Source organism: Pseudophryne corroboree, chromosome 11 (assembly GCF_028390025.1).
Source record: "Pseudophryne corroboree isolate aPseCor3 chromosome 11, aPseCor3.hap2, whole genome shotgun sequence".
Lineage (NCBI taxonomy): Eukaryota > Metazoa > Chordata > Amphibia > Anura > Myobatrachidae > Pseudophryne > Pseudophryne corroboree.
In genome coordinates this window covers 149,294,447-149,318,539 of record NC_086454.1, presented here as the reverse complement: position 1 = coordinate 149,318,539, position 24,093 = coordinate 149,294,447, and the positions used below count along the sequence as shown (strand labels likewise).

At 47.9% G+C, this 24,093-nt stretch overlaps 2 protein-coding genes across 7 annotated transcripts in view; one reads left to right on the top strand and one right to left on the bottom strand.

Moving 5' to 3' along the window:
- NUDT22 (nudix hydrolase 22) overlaps window positions 1-8,807 on the bottom strand; it is an 86,029-nt gene extending 77,222 nt beyond the window's left edge. The window contains exon 1 of one of the 5 annotated variants that reach the window (XM_063944950.1): window positions 8,697-8,807. The gene's annotated coding sequence lies outside the window, so the exon portion shown is untranslated. The other 4 variants (XM_063944951.1, XM_063944952.1, XM_063944948.1 and 1 more) reach the window with 4 other exon arrangements.
- Window positions 8,238-24,093, top strand: part of DNAJC4 (DnaJ heat shock protein family (Hsp40) member C4) — a 114,409-nt gene continuing 98,553 nt past the window's right edge. Inside the window, exons 1-2 of one of the 2 annotated variants that reach the window (XM_063944954.1) lie at window positions 8,238-8,342; window positions 12,506-12,603. In XM_063944954.1, coding sequence (XP_063801024.1) covers window positions 12,521-12,603 — 83 coding nt within the window. In that variant the 5' untranslated portion in view covers window positions 8,238-8,342; window positions 12,506-12,520. Of the gene's footprint in view, window positions 8,343-8,367; window positions 8,529-12,505; window positions 12,604-24,093 lie in introns of those variants that run through there. The other variant, XM_063944953.1, reaches the window with a different exon arrangement.

Here is a 24,093-nt window from a genome sequence, read left to right as displayed (position 1 = left end):
ATCTTCAAATTCATCAGAAAATAAGCCTGTCCCCCAGGGCCAGGGTGTCTCTCCTGTGGTGGCTGCAGAGTGCTCACCTTCTAGAGGGTCGCAGGTTCGGCATTCAGGACTGGGTTCTGGTAACCACGGACGCGAGCCTCCGAGGATGGGGAGCAGTCACACAAGGAAGAAACTTTCAGGGGATATGGTCAAGCCAGGAGGCTTGTCCACACATCAACGTACTGGAATTGAGGGCCATATACAACGGCCTACGTCAAGCGGAGAATCTTCTTCGCGACCTACCGGTTCTGATTCAATCAGACAACGTCACAGCTGTGGCTCATGTAAACCGCCAAGGCGGAACAAGGAGCAGAGTGGCAATGGCGGAAGCCACCAGGATTCTGCGCTGGGCGGAAAATCACATAAGCGCTTTGGCAGCAGTCTTCATTCCGGGAGTGGACAACTGGGAAGCAGATTTCCTCAGCAGACACGATCTCCATCCAGGAGAGTGGGGACTTCATCAAGAAGTTTTTGCAGAGATAACAAGTCAGTGGGGACTTCCTCAAATAGTACTGTGTTTTTTCCCTTTATTCAAATCACCCATTTATTAATTTATATACACACAGGCGCAGTTGGGTAAAATTCCTTTACATTCCTCAAATAGACATGATGGCGTCACGCCTCAACAAGAAGCTTCAGAGGTATTGTGCCAGGTCAAGGGACCCTCAGGCAGTAGCTGTGGACGCCCTGGTGACACCGTGGGTGTTTCAGTCGGTCTATGAGTTTCCTCCTCTTCCACTCATCTCAAAGATTTGAGAATCATAAGACGAAAAAGAGTGCAGACAATACTCATTGTTCCAGATTGGCCTCGAAGGGCCTGGTATTCTGATCTTCAGGAAATGCTCACAGAAGATCCGTGGCCTCTTCCTCTCAGGGAGGACCTGTTGCAACAGGGGCCCTGCGTGTTCCAAGACTTACCGTGGTTACGTTTGACGGCATGGTGGCTGAACACCGAATCCTAGCTGGGAAAGGCATTCCGGAAGAAGTCATCCCTACTCTGATGAAGGCTAGAAAGGAGGTGACGACGAAACATTATCACCGTATCTGGAGAAAGTATGTATCTTGGTGTGAATCCAAGAATGCTCCTACGGAAGTTTTCCATCTGGGCCGTTTTCTCCACTTTCTACAGACAGGAGTGGATATGGGCCTAAAATAAGGCTCCATTAAGGTACAGATTTCGGCCCTTTCAATTTTCTTTCAGAAGGAATTGGCTTCTCTCCCAGAAGTCCAGACTTTTGTAAAGGGAGTGCTGCACATACAGCCTCCTTTTGTGCCTCCAGTGGCACCATGGGACCTTAACAGTTACAGTTCCTAAAATCTCACTGGTTTGAACCTCTTCAAACGTTTGAATTGAAATTTCTCACTTGGAAGGTGGTCATGTTGTTGGCCTTGGCATCTTCAAGGCGGGTGTCTGAATTGGCGGCTTTGTCTCACAAAAGCCCCTATCTGATTTTCCATGTGGATAGAGCAGAATTAAGGACTCGTCCTCAATTTTTGCCTAAGGTGGTTTCACCGTTTCATATGAACCAACCTATTGTGGTACCTGTGGCTACGAAGGACTTGGAGGATTCCAAGTCCCTTAATGTAGTCAGGGCCTTAAAAATATATGTAGCCGGGACGGCTCGGGTTAGGAAAACAGAGGCACTGTTTGTCCTGTATGCAGCCAACAAGGTTGGCGCTCCTGCTTCTAAGCAGACTATTGGTCGCTGGATCTGTAACACGATTCAGCAGGCTCATTCTACGGCTGGATTGCAGTTACCAAATTCGGTAAAGGTCCATTCCACTAGGAAGGTGGGCTCTTCTTGGGCGGCTGCCCGAGGCGTCTCGGCATTACAGCTTTGCCGAGCGGCGACTTGGTTGGGTTCAAACACTTTTGCTAAATTCTGCAAGTTTGATACCACGGCTGAAGAGGACCTCATGTTTGCTCAATCGGTGCTGCAGAGTCATCCGCACTCTCCCGTCCGGTCTGGAGCTTTGGTATAATCCCCATGGTCCTTACGGAGTCCCCAGCATCCTCTAGGACGTATGAGAAAATAAGATTTTAAACCTACCGATAAATCTTTTTTTCCTAGTCCGTAGAGGCTGCTGGGCGCCCGTCCCAGTGCGGACATGTTTCTGCAAGGCTTTTATATAGTTATTGCTTACATAAGAGTTATGTTACAGTTAAGATCAGTCGTTGGCTGATGCTGTTTTATTCATACTGTTAACTGGTTGCGTATATTCCATGTTATACGGTGTGGATGGTGTGGGCTGGTATGAATCTTGCCCTTAGATTAACAAAAATCCTTTCCTCGTACTGTCCGTCTCCTCTGGGCACAGTTTCTCTAACTGAGGTCTGGAGGAGGGGCATAGAGGGAGAAGCCAGTGCACACCCATCTAAAGTTCTTTATAGTGCCCATGTCTCCTGCGGAGCCCGTCTATACCCCATGGTCCTTACGGAGTCCCCAGCATCCTCTACGGACTAGGAGAAAAAGATTTACCGGTAGGTTTAAAATCTTATTTTTTTCTGTACCCTTCCCCAGATTTGTGCCTCGAGACAATCCTGTCTCAGAGGTCTAGACCACAGGTTCTCAAACTCGGTCCTCAGGACCCCACACAGTGCATGTTTTGCAGGTCTCCTCACAGAATCGCAAGTGAAATAATTAGCTCCACCTGTGGACCTTTTAAAATGTGTCAGTGAGTAATTAATACACCTGTGCACTTGCTGGGTTACCTGCAAAACATGCACTGTGTGGGGTCCTGAGGACCGAGTTTGAGAACCACTGGTCTAGACAATTCCTTTGACTTCATGCTTGGTGTGTGCTCAGACATGCACTGTCAAGTGTGGGACCTTATATAGACAGGTGTGTGCCTTTCCAAATCATGTCCAGTCAACTGAATTTACCACAGGTGGACTCCAATTAAGCTGTAGGAACATCTCAAGGATGATCAGTGGAAACAGGATGCACCAAAACTCAATTTTGAGCTTCATGGCAAAGGCTGTGAATACTTATGTACCTGTGATTTCTTAGTTTTTTATTTTTAATAAATTTGCAAATATTCCCCCCAATTTTTTTTCACTTTGTCATTATGGGGTATTGCGTGTAGAATTTTGAGGGAAGAAATTAATTTAATCCATTTTGGAATAAGGCTGTAACATAACAAAATGTGGAAAAAATGAAGCGCTGTGAATGCTTTCCGGATGCACTGTATGTGTTCAACTCTGCAGAGAAATCATAATTTGTCATTTGCAAACTGCAAACCAATTTGCCTGCTGCAACTGATATTACTGCAACCAGATATGAGGCGGAGTATGAAAGATTTGACATAGTTATTTAAAATAACTAAAAGTACCCTGTGGAAAAAAATGTCAGAGTTTTACACCTTTGGCGCAGAAGGGGGCAACTAGAATGATAACAAGTTCTTGGAGCATTACATCAAAGCCTGTATAGGAAAACCAGACATGGTAACATAAACATGGAAGAGGAGCCCAATAAAAAAAACTATTTTCTTTTTTTTCTAACCACAGTATACCATAGAACTAGTATACTGTATTGATGGCACTATTGTCAATAAGCAATGGTTTAAAACAATCATTAAAAAGCATTGATGGTTTAGCTAACGATGGCTGAGTTCTGCACATGGGCTACCATCGATGGTGTGGCCTGCCATCGTTGGAAAAGCTCCTGCTTGCCATAAAAGGTGTATATGTACAAATGGGTTTGATACGCAAGTATTTATTTGCAAAGTGAGTGACGGTTTGTGGGAGGTAAAGAGGTGGCTAGAAATGCGGCCGATTTCTGCCTAGTCAATGGTTCACATCGAGAGGCCCCGGAATCTTAGAAGAGCCGCTCAGTCTGAGACAGCTTATGGTTGCTCAGAAGTTAGATGGTGCGACCAACGTTCCCGCTTTTGTACATAAGCAGCAGGTGTAAGGCGCTAACAGCAGGCATCTCTATGCAAAAGAAGGTATATTTTGGCAAGTCCGCTGCATCTGATATTGCAGTGTTAATGGCACTGTGTGCACCTCTGAATCAGGTCCAGCGTCGGCTTTACACGTTCAAACAGGGATCAGTATGAGATCCCGGCATCTGGTATCCCGGCGTGTAAAATACCGACGCTGGGATCCCAGAGTTTAAGATACAGACAGGTGTTCTACCCTCTCCCCACGCCCATCCCATAACCCTAAACTTCCCTACCTGCTGCTTAACCTTAACCTTCCCCCCTTTGTGCCTAACCCTAACCACCACCCGGAGGTGCCTTAACCTAACCCCCCCATCCCCGATGCCTAAACCTAACCCTCCTGCCCTGTAGCCTAATCCTAAATCTTCGAAGGGGGGTGCCTAACCCCCACTCCCCGCAGCCTAACCCTAACCCATGGGAACGCAGCCTAACACCTACCCCTGGGATGCAGCTAAACCTAAACAACATCCCCCTCCCCACGGCTAACCTCTGCAGCGCCGCGGTGCCTCCTTGTTCGGGATCCCAGTTGTCAGGATTCCGGCACTAGGATGTTGCACCCTTTCTTAATGCCGATGTCGGCATTCAGACTAGTGTCGGAATCCTGACTGCTTCCCCTTCAAACATGATGCTTTACCATTGTGTTTGAAGTGTAAAGCTGACACTTACAATACTTTAAATTGCATTAATAACATGTTGCCACTTCAACCTCACATTGCCCCTATTCTCATTGCCGACATTTTGAATGTGGAATTCCCCAATACATCTGGTATAAATGAGCATAGTATGACAAGGATTACTGTTTATGATGGTATGTCACACATGTAAATGCACAGTTTATGATGGGCAGAGAGACGTGACTAGCCTGTAAGCTGATTCCCACCCTGAGGCAGTTTCTTATTTATGCTCAATTTGTATATGACAAGCTGGAAAGTGGCACTAATAGGGTAACCCCTCTAGCTGTGCAGCATAATTGCTAGGGCTACACATTTTAACATACATTGAAGTGAAAGCCAAAAAATTCCCTGGCACCAGCAGACAATTACACGGTTATTTGCATTGGAACTATAGCTGTAACAGTTATTCAACGATAATTACATGATAATTACATCCTGTGTTTTAATTCAGAAGGTGAAAAACGGCCTGATAGCAACCTTATATTAGATGGTAGATCACTTGTAAAGACAATGACTACATGTTTACAGTATCTACAATGTAAGCACTAGAATGTTCTTACAGAAAGTGATTAACTCATAAAGAAGCCTGTTCTATTATATAGGAGACAGCATACAGAAGGGTTGCCAAAACTCGGTCCTCAGGCACCCAAACAGTCAAGGTTTCAAAAAAATCCATCCTTCTGAGAGGGTACAGTATAATCAAGCTGTCTGTGGTACTAATTAAGCAGAGAGGCTATACGTCCAGGTTTTCCTGGGATTGTACCCGAATTGGGATCTGTGCACAAGTGTAACGCTTTTGCAGGGTCCGTTAGAGCCTGGGGTGCACTCTGCATTTCCTCATTCGGAGCCCTACAGCTGCCGGGCACTAGGACCCTAGGGTGGCCGGAAGCACAACTTCAGACTATCAGAATCCCTGTATTCCAATGGCGTGATCAGGATCAGCACTGGAGACGCGCTAGCATACCTCCCAACTTTGGTCTTGGCCAGGGAGGGACATTATCGCGTGCCGAAGGTGTGCGCCCAAAATTAGGGGGCATGGCCTATCAGAAAGGGGCATGGCCTCACGGCAAGTGCCACGGTCGCAAGCCACGCCTTCGTTTTCATCATTATGGGGGCATGAACAGCGCTCAGAGAGCTGCTGGTCATGCCCCCTGTCCCAGTCTGCGGTGAATCTATTCTATATCTATTCACCGCTGCTCTACTCAGAGCAGCGAGTGACAGGGGGGGATCTCCCAACTGCCCGCCACCACTGCAACCCGCGGGTGGGACAGCGGGACAGACCGTAAAAAACAGGGCTGTCCCGCCAAAATCGGGACAGTTGGGAGCTATGCACTACCCCCTCTTCCTAACTATATAGTTATAAGCAGCAGACATCCCACCAGATGCAGCTGAACCTAGTAAGCCCCACTCACTTACTACTGAGTGTATTATCAGCGGTCTGTCTCTGATCTCCTAGTGTGAGGGTCGTCTTACTGCGACACAGACATTTACTGTACAGTAGCAGAACGTAGAGTCTGCATTCCCTGTTTTTGGAAGTAAAAAGTGAATATGGGTTTTGTACAGGTTACATCTATATATCTGGACAGATTATGGCAGTTATAGTAAAAGGCCTTACTTGGCCAAGAAAAGACCCAAAGCTTCCCATAGACTGCTGCTACAGCTACAGCACTCCACCTATAATAAACAGAGCCGCTTCTATATATAAATACATGCATCGCAATCCGGAAATGACTATGATATGCCTCTGTATGTATATGCATGTGTGTATTCTTGGGTGCATGGGTGGGAGAGAGATAAAGAGAGAAAATACCAGCCAATCAGCTCCTAACTGCCATGATACAGGCTGTGGACCTCATTCAGCTTCAGATCTGTGGTTGTAGCAGAACTGCAACTGCGTAGAATCTCACAGCCGCCCAGCACACAACAAGCCGCCCACCGATGCATTGGCAATTCACACCGCACCTGACCTGGTAATAACCCGGGAATAACCCTGGTTTATTCTCGGGTTGAAATTCTGAGTCAGGCAACCCGGGACTTACCCCTTTCACACTGCACATCGACCCGTTATGACCCGGCAATATACCTGGTTATTTGTGCAGTGTAAAAGGGGTATTAGCTAGCTGTGAGATAGGGACAGACAAAGGACACAAGGAAGCGGCTGTGCAATACCGTACAGCTCATATGCAAATGCAGCAGGAGGCGTCTGGTGAAAATAGACGCCTTCTGACTGCTTCCGTGATCCGCTGGTGCATCTCAAGGCGCATCATTGAATCACACCATGTGACAGTCGGAAGGTTACTCAGATTTCCGTCTCAGGTCCTCAAACCTGTGTCACTAGACGCAGACACTGACCTTGGCACTGCTATAAACTGGAGGTGGTTGCCGCCCCCAAACACCCTCAGCCAGTCAATCAGGCTGGGGCTTAGGGGACACTGTGTGCAAGGATGCAGGATCCATTCTGCACATGCGCAGTGTCCCCACCATCACACTTGTACACTAACCATCGGGTAAGGCCCAATGACCACAGATGGTTAGAAACAATTGATGGTTTTGCCATGGGGCTATTGATCATTTTGTGCTGTTTATTGCCATCAATGGAAATTACAGATGGCACCATCGAGAGTGAACTATTCGACGCCCGTCCTTAAACGGGCCATGCATCTGATCCACGACTCCCTGTTCTGTTGATAGGTGGACATCGATGATCATCTATCCACCAAGGAATGAGGAAGAAAAAGCATTTATAAATCCCCACGTTGCCGAACCAAATAATTTTTTGGTCGAAGTCAGTAAATCAAGGATTTTGAACACGTTGGAGTTCCCCAATCCCCCGACCTAGCCATTGCCAAAACGGGGAATTGCCCTGATACTTGCCAGATGGAGGGGGTTCTTATTGCTCCCCTCATTACTGTAGCTGCTGTGATGGGTGTGAGCACAGTGGCTCTGTGCCGACAGACCCATCTTACCCCGTCATGCCATTTATACCCTCCCTCCCTCCTAACTGGCCATCTTACCCCGTCATGCCATTTATACCCTCCCTCCCTCCTTCTGACTGGACAATTGCGGCCACATACCCCACTAGTGACACCCGACGATGATTTTCCTGCCACCGTTGGAAAGGACAGATAGGACCATGGTAGCGTCGTTTCCCTTCGTGGAGAGGACCTTTCCCATAAGCCCCTGGGTCCATGTCACAAATAGTGAACCATTTGATGGCCATCCCTACTGTCTGTCAGAGTTCTCATCTCTCCCCTGATGACACCATCTGATCAGTGACAGAGCCGCAGCTGGGAGACCACGTTCTCTGGCCGGTGCGGTGTGACAGCAGCAGGATGTACTATAGCAATGTTACTGCAAAGGGCGAGCTGCTGGGAGGACCGGTGCGGGTGCGGGGTCCCTACCTTACTCCGGCTGCCCGGTGAACTCCTCCTACTTTCCTTAGGAGAAGGAGGATGCGCTGACGTATCGTGTGTCACCGCCCAGAGGGGGAGGAGCCGCCAGTGTGTGCCCTCAAACACAACCAATAACTGCGCCACATACCAGAACTACGGTGTAAATCCGCCCCCTCCCACGACACGCAACCCCAGTGTCACGCTATTATACACGCCCTCGGTAATTCCCCTCCGCACGCACGCCCGCCGATGTAACCTCCCAGTGCTCGCTGATCCCGGCCGGCCGGAGCAGAAAGTAGGTACACAGCGTGCGCGATATAACTGCTGGACGGAAGTTTCTGTCGAGAGTCGAGCTGGAACGCACGGAGGAGGCGGGTGTGCGTTCCACGGCGGCCATTTTGGAAACTTAAGCTTCCGGACCCAGGAGACACCGTGACCCCAGGCAGCCGGTACCAGCGCTATGCTCCTCTCGGCGCTAAACGTAAATACACGTTATGTGATGTTCTTCCCGCTCTCCAACCTCCCCTCACCCCGGGGCACATAATCAGCGCTGGGCATTAGTCAGTACCGCACCGTAGTGTATAGGCTAGTGTTACTATCCACCCCGTGCCCACCGCGGGCAGCTGTTGCCTACTGATCCCCGACCCACCAACACGGCTCCTCTCTCACTGACAGCGGCCATTCAGCCTATGTTCTCCCGCCTGGCAGTGTTCTAATGCGGTCACTGCGCTGCTCACACCCTGCTCTCTTCTCCTCCACACTCCTGTATGGGCGTCGTGCGTGCTTATTATGCCGATAGGCTTCCCTCTAACGTCACCTGGCAGATGTTATGCACTGGGTGCTGTCAGATAGTAGGGATACGTGATTATTTTACACCAGTCTGTGGGCTTTTTATGTCCGCCCATGAATTGTAGTTATTGGCTTCTTATTGGGGAGCCTTTTTTCTACCAAGGGCCATTTGGATATTTATAAAATCCTTCGGGGGCCATATAAAAATGATCAATTTAAAAATTAGCCTGCCCCCAGTAGATGTGCCCCTTAGTGGTACTGTGTGTGCGCGCGCCAAAACATGGGTGTGGCCAATTAAAATGGGGCATGATACACATATGCCCCCCAGTAGTGCAGTGCCAGATACAGATACACTTTACCTCACAGTGCCAGATACCTGTTGACCCACAGTGCCCCCCCCCCCCATCTTTGCTGCTCACCGATCACCGGTGTTGCTGCTATATGAGGGGAGGAGAGCGCAGCGCCTCTACTGCCCCTCGATGCTCAGTGAAGTCTGGTCACCGGCGACAGGTATCTCAAATGAGGCGCTGGTTCGTTAGGTAATCAGAGCCCGCGAACCGGCAGCCAGTCAGGAGGCAAGGCTGCTGGTCCGCGAGCTCTGATTGGCTAACAAACTAGGGAGGCCAATCCTGGGCTTTTTTCAATATTGGGGTTTTGTGATTGAAAGGGTATGGGTTGTTGGGTCGACAGTCATTAGGTCGACATGCATTAGGTCCACAAGGACAATAGGTCGACAGGTTAAAAGGTCGACATGTTTTTTTTTTACTTTTTGGCGTTGTTTTCTTCGTAAAGTGACGGGGAACCACAATTAGTGCACCGCGTCCCCTCGCATGGCACGCAAACTTCGGGCAAGGTGCCTCGCTTCGCTCGGCACCGGTTAATGTTCCAATCGTAGTCCACGTGGATCGTTAAGTATGAAAAAATCCAAAAAATGAAAAATAAATGTGAAAAACTCATGTCGACCTAATGACCATGTCGACCCAATACACGTCGACCTTCAGTGGTCAACCTAATGACTGTCGACCTAAGCTGTATCGACCTAACGACCGTATCCCGACTGAAAAATGAACAATCCCGGGATACCTGGGACTGGGTTAAAGATTTCAAAATTAAAATCTTCAATGCCCCCCGCCCCTCCTCTGGGAGTGCGGGCAGGTTCACTTGCTGCAGACGGCAAAGGTGTGGTACAGGCAGCACGGGCGGCTGGCGTCAGACTGCATAGCGTGACCTCTGACTTCACATCACACTGCGCACAGCTGGGGGCAGGGGAAGCTGGCAGGATGCTCAACGCTGCCTGGCATTGAAAAAACAAGGGGCCTTTCTAATCCCAAAATCCCCAGGATTGGAAACTCCAATCCCATTGGTATTGAAGCCCAGACAATTTTAGGCCTAAATCCCGGGATCCTGCCGATCCTGATCCCGGGATTGGCCACCCTATAACAAACCAATGAGATTCACCCTGCCGCTGGAGACCGGACATCACTGAGTACATTGAGGGGCATGAGAGGCGCTGTGCTCTCCTCCCCTCACATAGCAGTGGCTGCAGCACTGGCCACTGGGCCAGATGAAGAGGCTGTGCGGGCCTTATAAGGCCCGCGGGCCGGACGTTCTCCACCCCTGCTTTAGATAGTGAAGTACATAAGGCAGCAAACTAAAAGCTGTACACTCTTTCCATGTCCGATATCTAGAGTGATAGATCCAATTCTTGTTGTTTTATACTGTACGCCATATGCATACCTCACAGCATGACCCTTTCCAGGAGGGACAACATGATCTGTTCCTTGCTTCTAATTAAGCTTAGCCTATGCTTTTAAACCAGGACACTCATGAATTACACAGGTTCTGTGGCTGGATGACTTGAAGACTGCATTTAATCTGGTTTTAATCAGCCACGGAACCTGTGTAATCTAGAATCGGTATGTATTGCCTGTGAATGGGATGCCGGCTGTCCATATCCCAACAGCTGCATCCCGCCCGCCAGAATGCGTGCAGTGGTGCGAGCGTGGAGTCCCCTTGCGGGCTTGGTGGTTCGCTGCACTCGCCACAGGATCTATGCCCACTTTATGGGTGTCATGGAATAGCCCTGGTGTGCTGGCATTGTCGGCTGTCGGGATTTTGGCACAGTTTAAAGGGATAGTATGGTAAACCTACTCTTAATGTATGATTGCCGGCACCTGTGTTGAACCAGTTAATTGATAAGAAAAGTATATCAACACAGGAGACGGCAATCATAAATTAAGAGAGATGTCCAGTAACAGAGCATTTTGTCCCTCCTGGAATGGGTCATGTTAGGAACTATGCTTATGTATATCCGTCTATAATCGATACAAACCAAATTCACTCCACCGATACCTAAATTAGTAGGTCCGGGAGTTACTCCAGAAATACAAAAGCATCGCCGCTGTGCAATGCTTTTTTACTTGTGCGGGGGGGGGGCGGCACTGACATGCGTCCCCTTGCATGTCAGGGAAGATGATCATAGCTGTGCTAAATTTAGTACAGCTACGATCAACTCGGAATGACCCTCATAATGCTCTGCTCCTGGGCTTCCCTCTTAATTTCTGATTGCCGCCGCCTATTTTGTACAGGTTAATGGATTCGAAAGGTGTATCACCACAGGTGATTGCAATCTTAAATTAAGAGGAAAGTTCAGGAGCAGAGTATTTTGTCCCTCCTGGAAAGGGTTATTTTGGGAGGTATGGGTAAGATGTTTCCCAACCGGGCATCCCGCTTTCAAATGTGGGTCACTCTGAATTTCTGAAAGTTCCATCTTTCAAATGATCCGGACTCCTGGTAGTTATTAGTTATATTTTCCATATATTACACCCATATATGGAAAACATAATTTTCTGTATATGAGGGGGCTATATATGTCCTTTAACCCCACCCCCTTAATGAAGCTGACATACATGGGAGCATCTTTGTTTAAAATATTGGAGTCCCCTCTAGCAAATTATGTTGCTCCTTACATGAAATTGCATGGAGATCAAAGACAATATTACCAAAAAATAATTTTCTGTAGATTTGGGAGGGCACGTTGTACCCTACCTCCCCACACTGGACCGCACACACATGGGGGCACCTATGTTTTAAAGAGAGGAATCCTCTGTGCCTCCTTAGTACTTGTTCTGTAGCTTCAGTGCCGTACATGAGTGGGTGGCGTTAGAGATTTCATAAAGTGACATCTTGCGAGTAATCAACTTGACCTATTAGCCAAGAATGTAATGAAGTCCGAGTTCAGCGGCCATGCGGGATGTCAGCTGAACTTGGACATTTTTTTTTAAAGGGGCAATGATTTACAAGGCTAAACCATGCCTTGTAAATGATTGCCCCTTTAAAAAAAAACACGCCCCAGTTCAGCCAAGATCCCGAACGGCCGCTGAACTCAAACTTCATAACATCCTGGCCATTGTCTGCTTAGTTACTATTAGATACATTATTTTTTTTACCTAAACTAAATGTACTTAATGTAGAAGCTCAGGTTGGGTGTATACATATTCTATATGTGACTATGCAACATTTTCCCCTTCCTTGTTAAGATAACCAATTTTGTAATAAACAAGGGATTACTATTCTACCTCCCAATATCGCACATATTGAACTTCAGTATATAAATTCTGATTGGAGTATTCAGACTAACCACTGATAATATGTTTTCTCAAATCACAGTGATTAACATGACCCATGATGTTATGGCGTGGGTTGTGTAAAGGAGGAATCCAGCTATGCACTCCAGGAGCTCAACGCTTGGCTGGAACTTATACACGGTGAGGTCACCTTACTGTTACAGTCACACATGTTATATAGCTTGTATTCTGTCTGTGTGTGTTTGTGGCAGGCAGTAGCATTACTGCTTGGCTGGTTCAATGTGGTGCCCTGCGCTGCCTGATTCTACAGTACTAATATGCACCCTGCCCTTAATGTAGGCGCCCTGCTGTACTCCCGCTACCTCATCAGGCCCGCTGCACCCAGCCACCTACTTTGCTGCTACCGTATGCACCAGGGATGTTGGGCTGGTCCCGCCATTTCCCACCCACAGGCTGCAGTGTCCTGCTGAGGGGGAGTTGGGAGTGAACACTCACTGCCAGGTGAATAGATGCCAGGCGCAAGTGCACAGAATGTATTCACAGACTGGGGAGAGCTTGGGGGTAGCCCAGCATTTCTAGGAGTGATGAAAATGGTTGGGGTGCCATGAGGCCATGCTCCCTCCCCCAAAGGCGCGCCATGATCATCGACCTGCCATAGTTAAACCCAGGAGTAAATAATGAGGAAGTATGTACTTCTATGGTGAATAAATCCCCTTTCTTGTACATGAAAATCATGTGCTGTAAAGATGGTGAAATTGTACCCTCATATGAATTATTCTTGTGGCTCGTGAACATAAAACCTCTTTATGATTTTCAAAACAACTTATACTCTGCACAAAACACATGTAATTCCAAAGATCTTAAAAAGATGTGATTTTTCCCCCCCCCCAAAACTTTTCAATTTTATGAACGTGTTTTGTAATGTGCTCGCTGTGCAGATGACTCGTGTTTCCATACACCCTTACAAACCTGCTTAGGCTTACGTACACAGTGCCATTGAAATTCTGTTTGGAAAATGCATTTCAGAATTTAAATGCTTGTAAACAGCTGTGAAAATAAAAATCTCTGTACTGACTAGAAATGTGCACATTTGTGGTGTTTTTTTATTTTATTTTAATCTGCATATAACTTTGTAGTGGTTGTAGCACTTCTTGTTCCATATCTGTGCATAAGGGCAAGTGTTAACGTAGGGCCTCGTTCAGGTTTGTTAGCAATCCAAAAAAGCAAGCAACTGGGCAAAACTGTGCTACACTGCAGGTTGGGCAGATATAACCTGCAGAGAGAGTTAGATTTGGGTGGGGTGTGTTCAAACTGAAATTTGAATTGCAGTGTAAAAATAAAGCAGTCAGTATTTACCCTGCACAGAAACAATATATCCCAACCAAGGGCCTGATTAAGTCCCGATTGCTATTTTCACACAGCGAGCGATTATCGATTTACTGCGTATGTACCATAATCGCTATACAACAACAGGCATCGGCAAACAGTGACAGGCTGGTGCAGAAATTTAAATCGCACAGCCATTCGCAAATTGATTGACATGAAGAGGCCGTTTGTGGGAGGTAACTGAGAGTCTCAGGAAAAATGCAGGCGTTCCCAAGCGTTTTCAGGGAGGTTGGGTGATGTCAGCTCCGGACCTAATCAGCCTGATCTCTTCGCACTGTAGGGTAAGTTCTGGGCTGCGCAGAGACTGCACACAGGGGAAAAAAACATTCAATGGTGAGTGAGGTGCGAACGGATCTGTCTGCTGACTGAAGGACATTTGTAGCACGGTGTACACATGCAATCGCACACTTGCACGGGCAAATTTACACTCCCCTTGGGCGGCGACTATCTGATCGAGGACAGCAAAATTAGCCCAGCGATCAGGTTTGAATTAGGCCCCAAATCTAATGGGCTCTACACACTTGACGATGTCAGCAATTTGGACAATGAGCGACCTGAATGATGATCGTTATTGTCCAAATTGACTTGGATTGAAAAATTATAGAAAACCAACAATGAATGACTGCAGGGATGTGCATCGTTCATCGTCGGTGCATCCACACTAAACGATATCGTTCATATAGCCCGTTCACAATGCTAAGTGTGTAGGGCCCTTAACTCTCTCTGCACTTGTTACATCTGCCCCACCTGCAGTGCAGCATGGTTTTGTCCATTAGTGTGCCTTTTTGGTTTGCTAACTAACCTGAATAACTAAAAATGAATTTCTCTAGCATCCATAAGGGATATTGGGGACAGAATTAGTACGATGGGTATAGACGGGTCCAAAGGAGCCAGTGCACTTTAAATTTCTTCAACTGGGTGTGCTGGCTCCTCCCCTCTATGTCTCCTCCTACAGGTCAGTGTAGAAAAAAGTGCCTGGGGAGGGGGAGGGGGACCTGCTTTGACCCCTGCGTGAGACTGGCTAAATGCAATTGTACCAAGCATTTATGTGAGGCTACAAACACTTAGATGACCTGGCCAGTATAAAGATTGCACAGTAGCTCTGGCGCCATAACGGGGGGCGGAGCTACATTAGAACAGGCTCAACGGCATTTTGGCGCCTTCCTCTGCATAAACAGCAGCAGCCTCACACAGCTCCTCCATAACGGTCACACGCTGGATCATTGGTAGAGGGGGAGAGACGCTATATTGTACACAAATATCATCCCTCTGGGGGATTTTTCATTAGACAGACTTACTGTTTATGTGAAACGCTGGGGCTGTGCAGCGCTGGTATCCTCTCTCCTGTGTCTCCTCTCACATGCAATAGGCAGGCTTGTATTGTATTTCTGGCTGTGTATTGTACCTGTTTTTCTTCATAATGGTAAAACAGAAGTTATGCAGTGTGTGTAATGCTAGATTTTCCCCTAGCTCATCTGACTCAATATCATGTGAGCAGTGTAGTCAGTCATCACAAAATGCCGATAACAATGTTGCAGAGTGTCCAGAGCCCTCCTGGCTGGGGGCTATCAAATCTATGATGTCTGATATGTCATCTCAACTCACTGTAAATGCCAATAAAACTCAGGAACTGCAACAAGCAGTGGCAAATCTAGCTGCTAAACATCCCCCCCTGTCCACTGCAGGTGCACAAAAGCGTGCTTTACCTATCAGATACTGATGATGATATACAGGATGATGTGGACCGCATATGCGGGGACTCCACCCCTACACAGGGTATTGAACCCCTTATATTAGCTATACGGGATGTGTTAAAGCTCCCCCTAGAGGATGCTACTAATCGGCAGTCATTTTTCCTCCCACAAGACAAACTGAATGTCACATTTCCTGATTCTAAAGAAGTAAATGATTTATTTAAATTAGCCTGGAAAAATCCAGATAAAAAATATCAGGTGTCCAAGAGGTTTTTAAGTACCTTCCCTTTTGCCCCTGAAGGCAGGATATTCTGGGAAGAATCTCCCGCAGTGGATGTCTCCGTCTCTCGCTTCTCTAAAAAGTTGGTGCTCCCTGCTCCGGGCTCTTTTACGGTGAAAGATTCGGGGATAGGAAAATAGAGACCACTAAAATCTATCTACACTGCTGCAGGTATAGCTCAAAGGCTGGTCATTGCTGGTTGCTAGTTGACAAATGCCATTCATACGTGGGCTACTCAAATTCAAGAGGGCCTTTCAGGGGATATGACCTTAGTTACTACTGTAACTTTCCTAAAACACATTCAGGACACGGCAAGAGTCCTCTGTGACTCCCTTAAAGAGATTGGCAATATACAGGCTAGAACCACTGCTATGTCTGTGTCTGCTCGCAGAGTCATATGGTTGCGTCGGTGGATTGCAGACGCTGACTCCAAACGTAATGTGGAATCTCTTCCCTTCACAGGTGAATGGCTCTTTGGAGTGGAATTGGACATCTGGATCTCCTAAGCTGCTGCTGGAAAATCCACGTTTCTCCCTTCAGGGGCTCCACCTGCTAGACGTATCTACCCGGGACCGTCTACTCAGTCCTTTTCGGTCCTCCAGATTTCGGTCTAGGGCCCGGGGTGCCTCCAATGCAGCTAGAGGCTCCAGAGGTAAGCCTAAGAAACCAGCCGTTGCCGGCTCTCAGGAGGAGAGCACCAGTTCAGCTTCCGCTAAGTCTTCAGCATGACGGTGCCCACCCACCATGAGGGGACCTCGTGGTGGGAGCTCGATTACGTGACTTCAGCCACATCGGGGATGGTTCCTGCCAAGATGCCTCGGTAATGGACCTTATTTCTCAGGGTTACAAGCTGGAGTTCGATGGTGCTCCTCCCCAACGATTTTTAAAATCGAGCTTGCCAGCTTTGGAAAATATACGTGTTACGCTACTACTGGCCATCGACAAGCTGGTCCAGTCCCAGGTCATTGTTCCAGTACCCCTGATACAACAAGGACAAGGTTACTACTCCAGTCTGTTTGTAGTGCCAAAGCCAGACGGGTCTGTGAGACCCATTTTGAATCTGAAGTCCTTGAATCCTTACCTGAAGGTTTTCAAAATCATGATGGAATCTTTGAGAGCGGGATCGTGGGCCTGGAATAACAAGAATTCCTTGTGTCCCTGGATATCAAGGACGCCTACCTGCATATCCTGATTTGGCATCCTCATCAGGCCTATCTACGGTTCACCCTACTGAATGATCACTACCAGTTTCAGGCGTTGCCCTTCGGCCTGTCTACAGCTCCGAGGGTGTTCACGAATGTGATGGCGGAAATGATGTTCCAGCTCAGAGTCAACATTGTACCTTACCTGGACGATCTGATAAAAGCAAGTTCCAGGGAGCTTCTATTGATTCATATAGATCGCACTATCCAACTTCTGTCTCGCCACGGGTGGATCCTCAACCTTCAGAAGTCTCAACGGCTCCTGTTTCTGGGTATGATACTGGATACTGTAGCTCAAAAAGTGTTTCTCCCAGAGGACAGGGTGAGATCACTTCAAGAGATGGTTCGCATGGTTCTCCGTCCTGCTCGAGTTTCCGTTTACCTTTGCATAAAGCTGTTGAGAAAAATGGTGGCCACGTACGAGGCGATACAGTTCGGCAGGTTCCATGCCAGACCTTTCCAATTGGACATCCTGAACAACTGGTCCGGTTCACATCTCCAGATGCACCAACTGATTCAGCTGTCAACGCAGCCCAGGATTTCGCTCCTGTGGTGGTTGCAGTCTTCCAACCTGCTGGAAGGTCGACGTTTTGGGATTCAGGATTGGACCCTCCTCACAACGGATGCGAGTCTACGAGGATGGGGAGCTGTCACCAAGGGGGCGCAGTTCCAGGGCAGGTGGTCTGCCCAAGAGGCCCTGCTCCCGATCAACATTCTGGAACTTCGGGCGATATACAATGCTCTGCTTCAGGCCTCACCTTTGCTCAGGGATCGGGCGATCCAGGTTCAGTCGGATAACGCCACGGCAGTGGTGTTCATCAATAGACAAGGAGGGACAAAAAGCAAGGCCTGCATGCGAGAAGTGTCTAAACATACTTCTCTGGGCGGAGAGAAATGCAAGAGCGCTGTCCGCAATTTTCATTCCAGGAGTGGACAACTGGGAAGCGGACTTCCTGAGTCCCCACGACCTCCACCCGGGGGGAGTGGGGATTACATCCTCAGGTGTTTCAACAGGTTGTCGACAAGTGGTTTTACCTACAGATCGACATGATGGCGTCCCGCCTCAGCAAGAAGCTTTGCTGCTATTGCTCATGAACCAGGGACCTTCAGGCGAGGGCAGTGGATGCACTGACGTCACCTTGGCCTTACCGGCTGGTCTACCTATTTCCTCCGATCCCTTTGATGCCAAGGATGATCCAACGGATCAGACATCAGAGTCCAAGCAATCCTGATTGCGCCGGATTGGCCCCGAAGGGTGTGGTACACAACTCTTCTGGACATGTCCGTGGAAGACCCTTGGCATCAGCCGCTACGAAAGGATCTTCTTCAGCAAGGACGGTTCGTCTACCCGGACTTACGGCGGCTTTGTTTGATGGCATGGAAATTGAGCAGAACATCCTAGGTCACAAAGTTATTTCCAAAAAGGTCATTGCCACTATGGTGCAAGCCAGAAAACCTGTGACATCAAATCTATCATATCTGGAGGAGATGCGTCTCTTGGTGCGAGGAACGCATGTATCCGCCTGCGGAGTTTCACTTGGGACGTTTCCTGCAGGCTGGTGTGGATAAAGGCTTATGTCTGGGTTCCGTTAAGGTCCAGATTTCGTCTCTTTCAATTTTTCTTCCAGAAGAAATTGGCTGTGTTGCCAGAAGTTCAGACCTTCTTACAAGGGGTGCTCCACATACAACCTCACTTTGTGCCGCCTACGGCACCCTGGGCTTTGGATGTAGCGTTACAATTTCTACAGTCCTCCTGGTTCAGACAAGTAACTCACATGGAAGAGAGTGATGTTGTTGGCCCTGACTTCTGCTAGATGCGTCTCAGAATTGGGGGCCTTATCGTGTAAAAGTCCCTACTTGGTCTTTTAAGAGGACAGAGCAGAGCTCCGGACTAGACAGCAGTTCCTGCCGAAGGTTGTCTCCGCTTTCCATCTGAATTAACCTATTGTGGTTCCGTCTTGTTCTGACGCTTCGTCTCCTCCGTAGTCTTAGGATGTGGTGCGTGCTTTGAAGATCTATGTCAAACGCACAGCTCGGGTCGGGAAGACTGATTCCTTGTTCGTGCTCTATGAAGCGCAGAAGATGGGTTGTCCTGCTTCAAAGCAGTCCATTTCTCATTGGATTAGGCTTACTATCCAACAGGCCTATGTGTCGGCAGCCTTACCTGTTCCTAAGTCTCTGAAGGCCCACTCTACTAGATCAGTGGGGTCTTCCTGGGTGGCTGCCCGTGGAGTCTCGGCCTTGCAACTATGCCGAGCTGCTACCTGGTCGGGGAAGAACACTTTTGTGAAATTCTATTTTTTCTATTCTGTGGTTTCATACCCTGACCAAAGAGGATACCCAGTTTGGGCAGGTGGTGCTGCAGTTGTCTCCGCACGTTCCCGCCAGTTCTGGAAGCATTGGGACATCCCCATCGTACTAATTCTGTCCCCAATATCCATTATGGATGCTAGAGAAAATAGGATTTCAAATACCTACCAGTAAATCCTTTTCTCGTAGTCCATAAGGAATATTGGGCGCCCGCCTCTGTGTGGTTACTTTCTGCAGGTTCACTGTGTGTTACCTGTTCAGCTGTTGCTGTTACTGTTGCCAGACGTTGCTGGCTTGGTTATGTTTTGTTGTGCTGGTGTATAATTCTCACCACCATTATTGTTGTTATGTTCCTTCTCTCAAGTATGTCATTCTCCTTTACCTATAACTGACCTGTAGGAGGAGGCATAGAGGGGAGGAGCCAGTACACCCAGTGGAAGAAATTTAAAGTGCACTGGCTCCTTTGGACCCATATATACCCATCGTACTAATTCTGGCCCCAATATCCCTTATGGATAGCGAGAAAAGGATTTACCGGTAGGTATTTAAAATCCTGTTTATGTTGTTTGATAATGATAATAAATAAATGTATCATAACCCCCTTAATCTCACTGAGAGTGCATGTACACACAGTATATGCTTATTCAGGCATTTACCTTTAACAACAACTTCCTGCTATCACAGGTACAGGTTTTAAGAAAAAAGCTAATTTTCATGTACAAAAGCATCTAAAACCATACATACTTGCATTTCTGTTTACATGCTTTACTTGCTTTTTAACAAACCTTAAAAATAAATTGCAAAGAGAGTAGGTGATGCAGAGAGATACCAAGGGGTTGATGTATCAAGCAGTGAGAAGAGCGGAGAAGTGGACCAGTGGAGATGTTGCCCGTCAGCTTGTACCAATCATTTTATGGAATGTACTTGATAAATATTTTGTTAAAGCAACTTCACTCTTTTCACTGCTTGGTACATGATCCCCAAGTGTGTTTGGTAACATCCTGTTTATTGTCGCACTGAGCGTTCTCGTAAACAGAGTGTGGGCAAGTACTGGCAATTAGGGTGGCCAATCCCAGGTATCGGTATTGGGAAAAGTGGTCAATCCAAGGATACCCGGGATTGGCTTTGCCTTATGTGTCTGCCCCTCTCGCACCGCCCCTCCCCTCCCCTCCCACCTCGCACACATAACTCACCATACGACGCAGGTGGGAGACATTCTTCGGACTCGGCGGCGGGTGACGGCGGATGGTTGATTGTGCAGCTCGACCTGTGACTGCACTTCACGCTGCGCAGGGCAAGCCGGGAGGAGGAAGCCGGGCAGTGTCTGAGCGTCCTGAGGATGCACAGCCCAGCTTTAAAAAAACAAATGGAAGCATGATTCCTCAATCCCCGGGATTGGAGTTTCCAAGCCCGAGATTGAATACCGGACAGTTTTTGGCCTAAATCCCAGGATCCCGCCGATCCCGGAATTGGCCACCCTATTGTGGATACTCCTAAATTTGCCTGTTTTCCATGTATTGGTGTGCACTAATTATAGGGCTAGTTCAAATGTGTACTGATAATGACTGCTACGAAACTAATATGAGCAGTCCAACCACAGAGATGCACACGGGTATATAGTTATGTGCACGCATTGCAAGAGCAATTTATGCTTGATTTGCATTCATCCCTGCATCAGCTCCATCAGGCTGTTATCTGTTTTCGCCCCATAAAGAACAATGGGGGTCATTCCGACCTGTTCGCACGCAGCGGTTCTTTGCTGTGGTGCGAACGGGTCGCGGCTGCGCGGCGCCCGCAATGCACACGCACGTCATTGCCTGGCGACGGTCGTCGCAGGGCAGCGACGCCGCCAGCACTGAAAGTGACCGCAACGGCGATCGCAAGAACTTTGATGGCGGGGAGGCGTTCTGGGGCGTCTACTTACCGTTTTTAAGATCTTTGGAATTACATGTGTTTTGTGCAGAGTATAAGTTGTTTTGAAAATCATAAAGAGGTTTTATGTTCACGAGCCACAAGAATAATTCATATGAGGGTACAATTTCACCATCTTTACAGCACATGATTTTCATGTACAAGAAAGGGGATTTATTCACCATAGAAGTACATACTTCCTCATTATTTACTCCTGTGTCTCCTCTCACATGCAATAGGCAGGCTTGTATTGTATTTCAGGCTGTGTATTGTACCTGTTTTTCTTAATAATGGTAAAACAGAAGTTATGCAGTGTGTGTAATGCTAGATTTTCCCCTAGCTCATCTGACTCAATATCATGTGAGCAGTGTAGTCAGTCATCACAAAATGCCGATAACAATGTTGCAGAGTGTCCAGAGCCCTCCTGGCTGGGGGCTATCAAATCTATGATGTCTGATATGTCATCTCAACTCACTGTAAATGCCAATAAAACTCAGGAACTGCAACAAGCAGTGGCAAATCTAGCTGCTAAACATCCCCCCCTGTCCACTGCAGGTGCACAAAAGCGTGCTTTACCTATCAGATACTGATGATGATATACAGGATGATGTGGACCCCATATGCGGGGACTCCACCCCTACACAGGGTATTGAACCCCTTATATTAGCTATACGGGATGTGTTAAAGCTCCCCCTAGAGGATGCTACTAATCGGCAGTCATTTTTCCTCCCACAAGACAAACTGAATGTCACATTTCCTGATTCTAAAGAAGTAAATGATTTATTTAAATTAGCCTGGAAAAATCCAGATAAAAAATATCAGGTGTCCAAGAGGTTTTTAAGTACCTTCCCTTTTGCCCCTGAAGGCAGGATATTCTGGGAAGAATCTCCCGCAGTGGATGTCTCCGTCTCTCGCTTCTCTAAAAAGTTGGTGCTCCCTGCTCCGGGCTCTTTTACGGTGAAAGATTCGGGGATAGGAAAATAGAGACCACTCTAAAATCTATCTACACTGCTGCAGGTATAGCTCAAAGGCTGGTCATTGCTGGTTGCTAGTTGACAAATGCCATTCATACGTGGGCTACTCAAATTCAAGAGGGCCTTTCAGGGGATATGACCTTAGTTACTACTGTAACTTTCCTAAAACACATTCAGGACACGGCAAGAGTCCTCTGTGACTCCCTTAAAGAGATTGGCAATATACAGGCTAGAACCACTGCTATGTCTGTGTCTGCTCGCAGAGTCATATGGTTGCGTCGGTGGATTGCAGACGCTGACTCCAAACGTAATGTGGAATCTCTTCCCTTCACAGGTGAATGGCTCTTTGGAGTGGAATTGGACATCTGGATCTCCTAAGCTGCTGCTGGAAAATCCACGTTTCTCCCTTCAGGGGCTCCACCTGCTAGACGTATCTACCCGGGACCGTCTACTCAGTCCTTTTCGGTCCTCCAGATTTCGGTCTAGGGCCCGGGGTGCCTCCAATGCAGCTAGAGGCTCCAGAGGTAAGCCTAAGAAACCAGCCGTTGCCGGCTCTCAGGACCAGAGCACCAGTTCAGCTTCCGCTAAGTCTTCAGCATGACGGTGCCCACCCACCATGAGGGGACCTCGTGGTGGGAGCTCGATTACGTGACTTCAGCCACATCTGGGATGGTTCCTGCCAAGATGCCTCGGTAATGGACCTTATTTCTCAGGGTTACAAGCTGGAGTTCGATGGTGCTCCTCCCCAACGATTTTTAAAATCGAGCTTGCCAGCTTTGGAAAATATACGTGTTACGCTACTACTGGCCATCGACAAGCTGGTCCAGTCCCAGGTCATTGTTCCAGTACCCTTGATACAACAAGGACAAGGTTACTACTCCAGTCTGTTTGTAGTGCCAAAGCCAGACGGGTCTGTGAGACCCATTTTGAATCTGAAGTCCTTGAATCCTTACCTGAAGGTTTTCAAAATCATGATGGAATCTTTGAGAGCGGGATCGTGGGCCTGGAATAACAAGAATTCCTTGTGTCCCTGGATATCAAGGACGCCTACCTGCATATCCTGATTTGGCATCCTCATCAGGCCTATCTACGGTTCACCCTACTGAATGAACACTACCAGTTTCAGGCGTTGCCCTTCGGCCTGTCTACAGCTCCGAGGGTGTTCACGAATGTGATGGCGGAAATGATGTTCCAGCTCAGAGTCAACATTGTACCTTACCTGGACGATCTGATAAAAGCAAGTTCCAGGGAGCTTCTATTGATTCATATAGATCGCACTATCCAACTTCTGTCTCACCGCGGGTGGATCCTCAACCTTCAGAAGTCTCAACGGCTCCTGTTTCTGGGTATGATACTGGATACTGTAGCTCAAAAAGTGTTTCTCCCAGAGGACAGGGTGAGATCACTTCAAGAGATGGTTCGCATGGTTCTCCGTCCTGCTCGAGTTTCCGTTTACCTTTGCATAAAGCTGTTGAGAAAAATGGTGGCCACGTACGAGGCGATACAGTTCGGCAGGTTCCATGCCAGACCTTTCCAATTGGACATCCTGAACAACTGGTCCGGTTCACATCTCCAGATGCACCAACTGATTCAGCTGTCAACGCAGCCCAGGATTTCGCTCCTGTGGTGGTTGCAGTCTTCCAACCTGCTGGAAGGTCGACGTTTTGGGATTCAGGATTGGACCCTCCTCACAACGGATGCGAGTCTACGAGGATGGGGAGCTGTCACCAAGGGGGCGCAGTTCCAGGGCAGGTGGTCTGCCCAAGAGGCCCTGCTCCCGATCAACATTCTGGAACTTCGGGCGATATACAATGCTCTGCTTCAGGCCTCACCTTTGCTCAGGGATCGGGCGATCCAGGTTCAGTCGGATAACGCCACGGCAGTGGTGTTCATCAATAGACAAGGAGGGACAA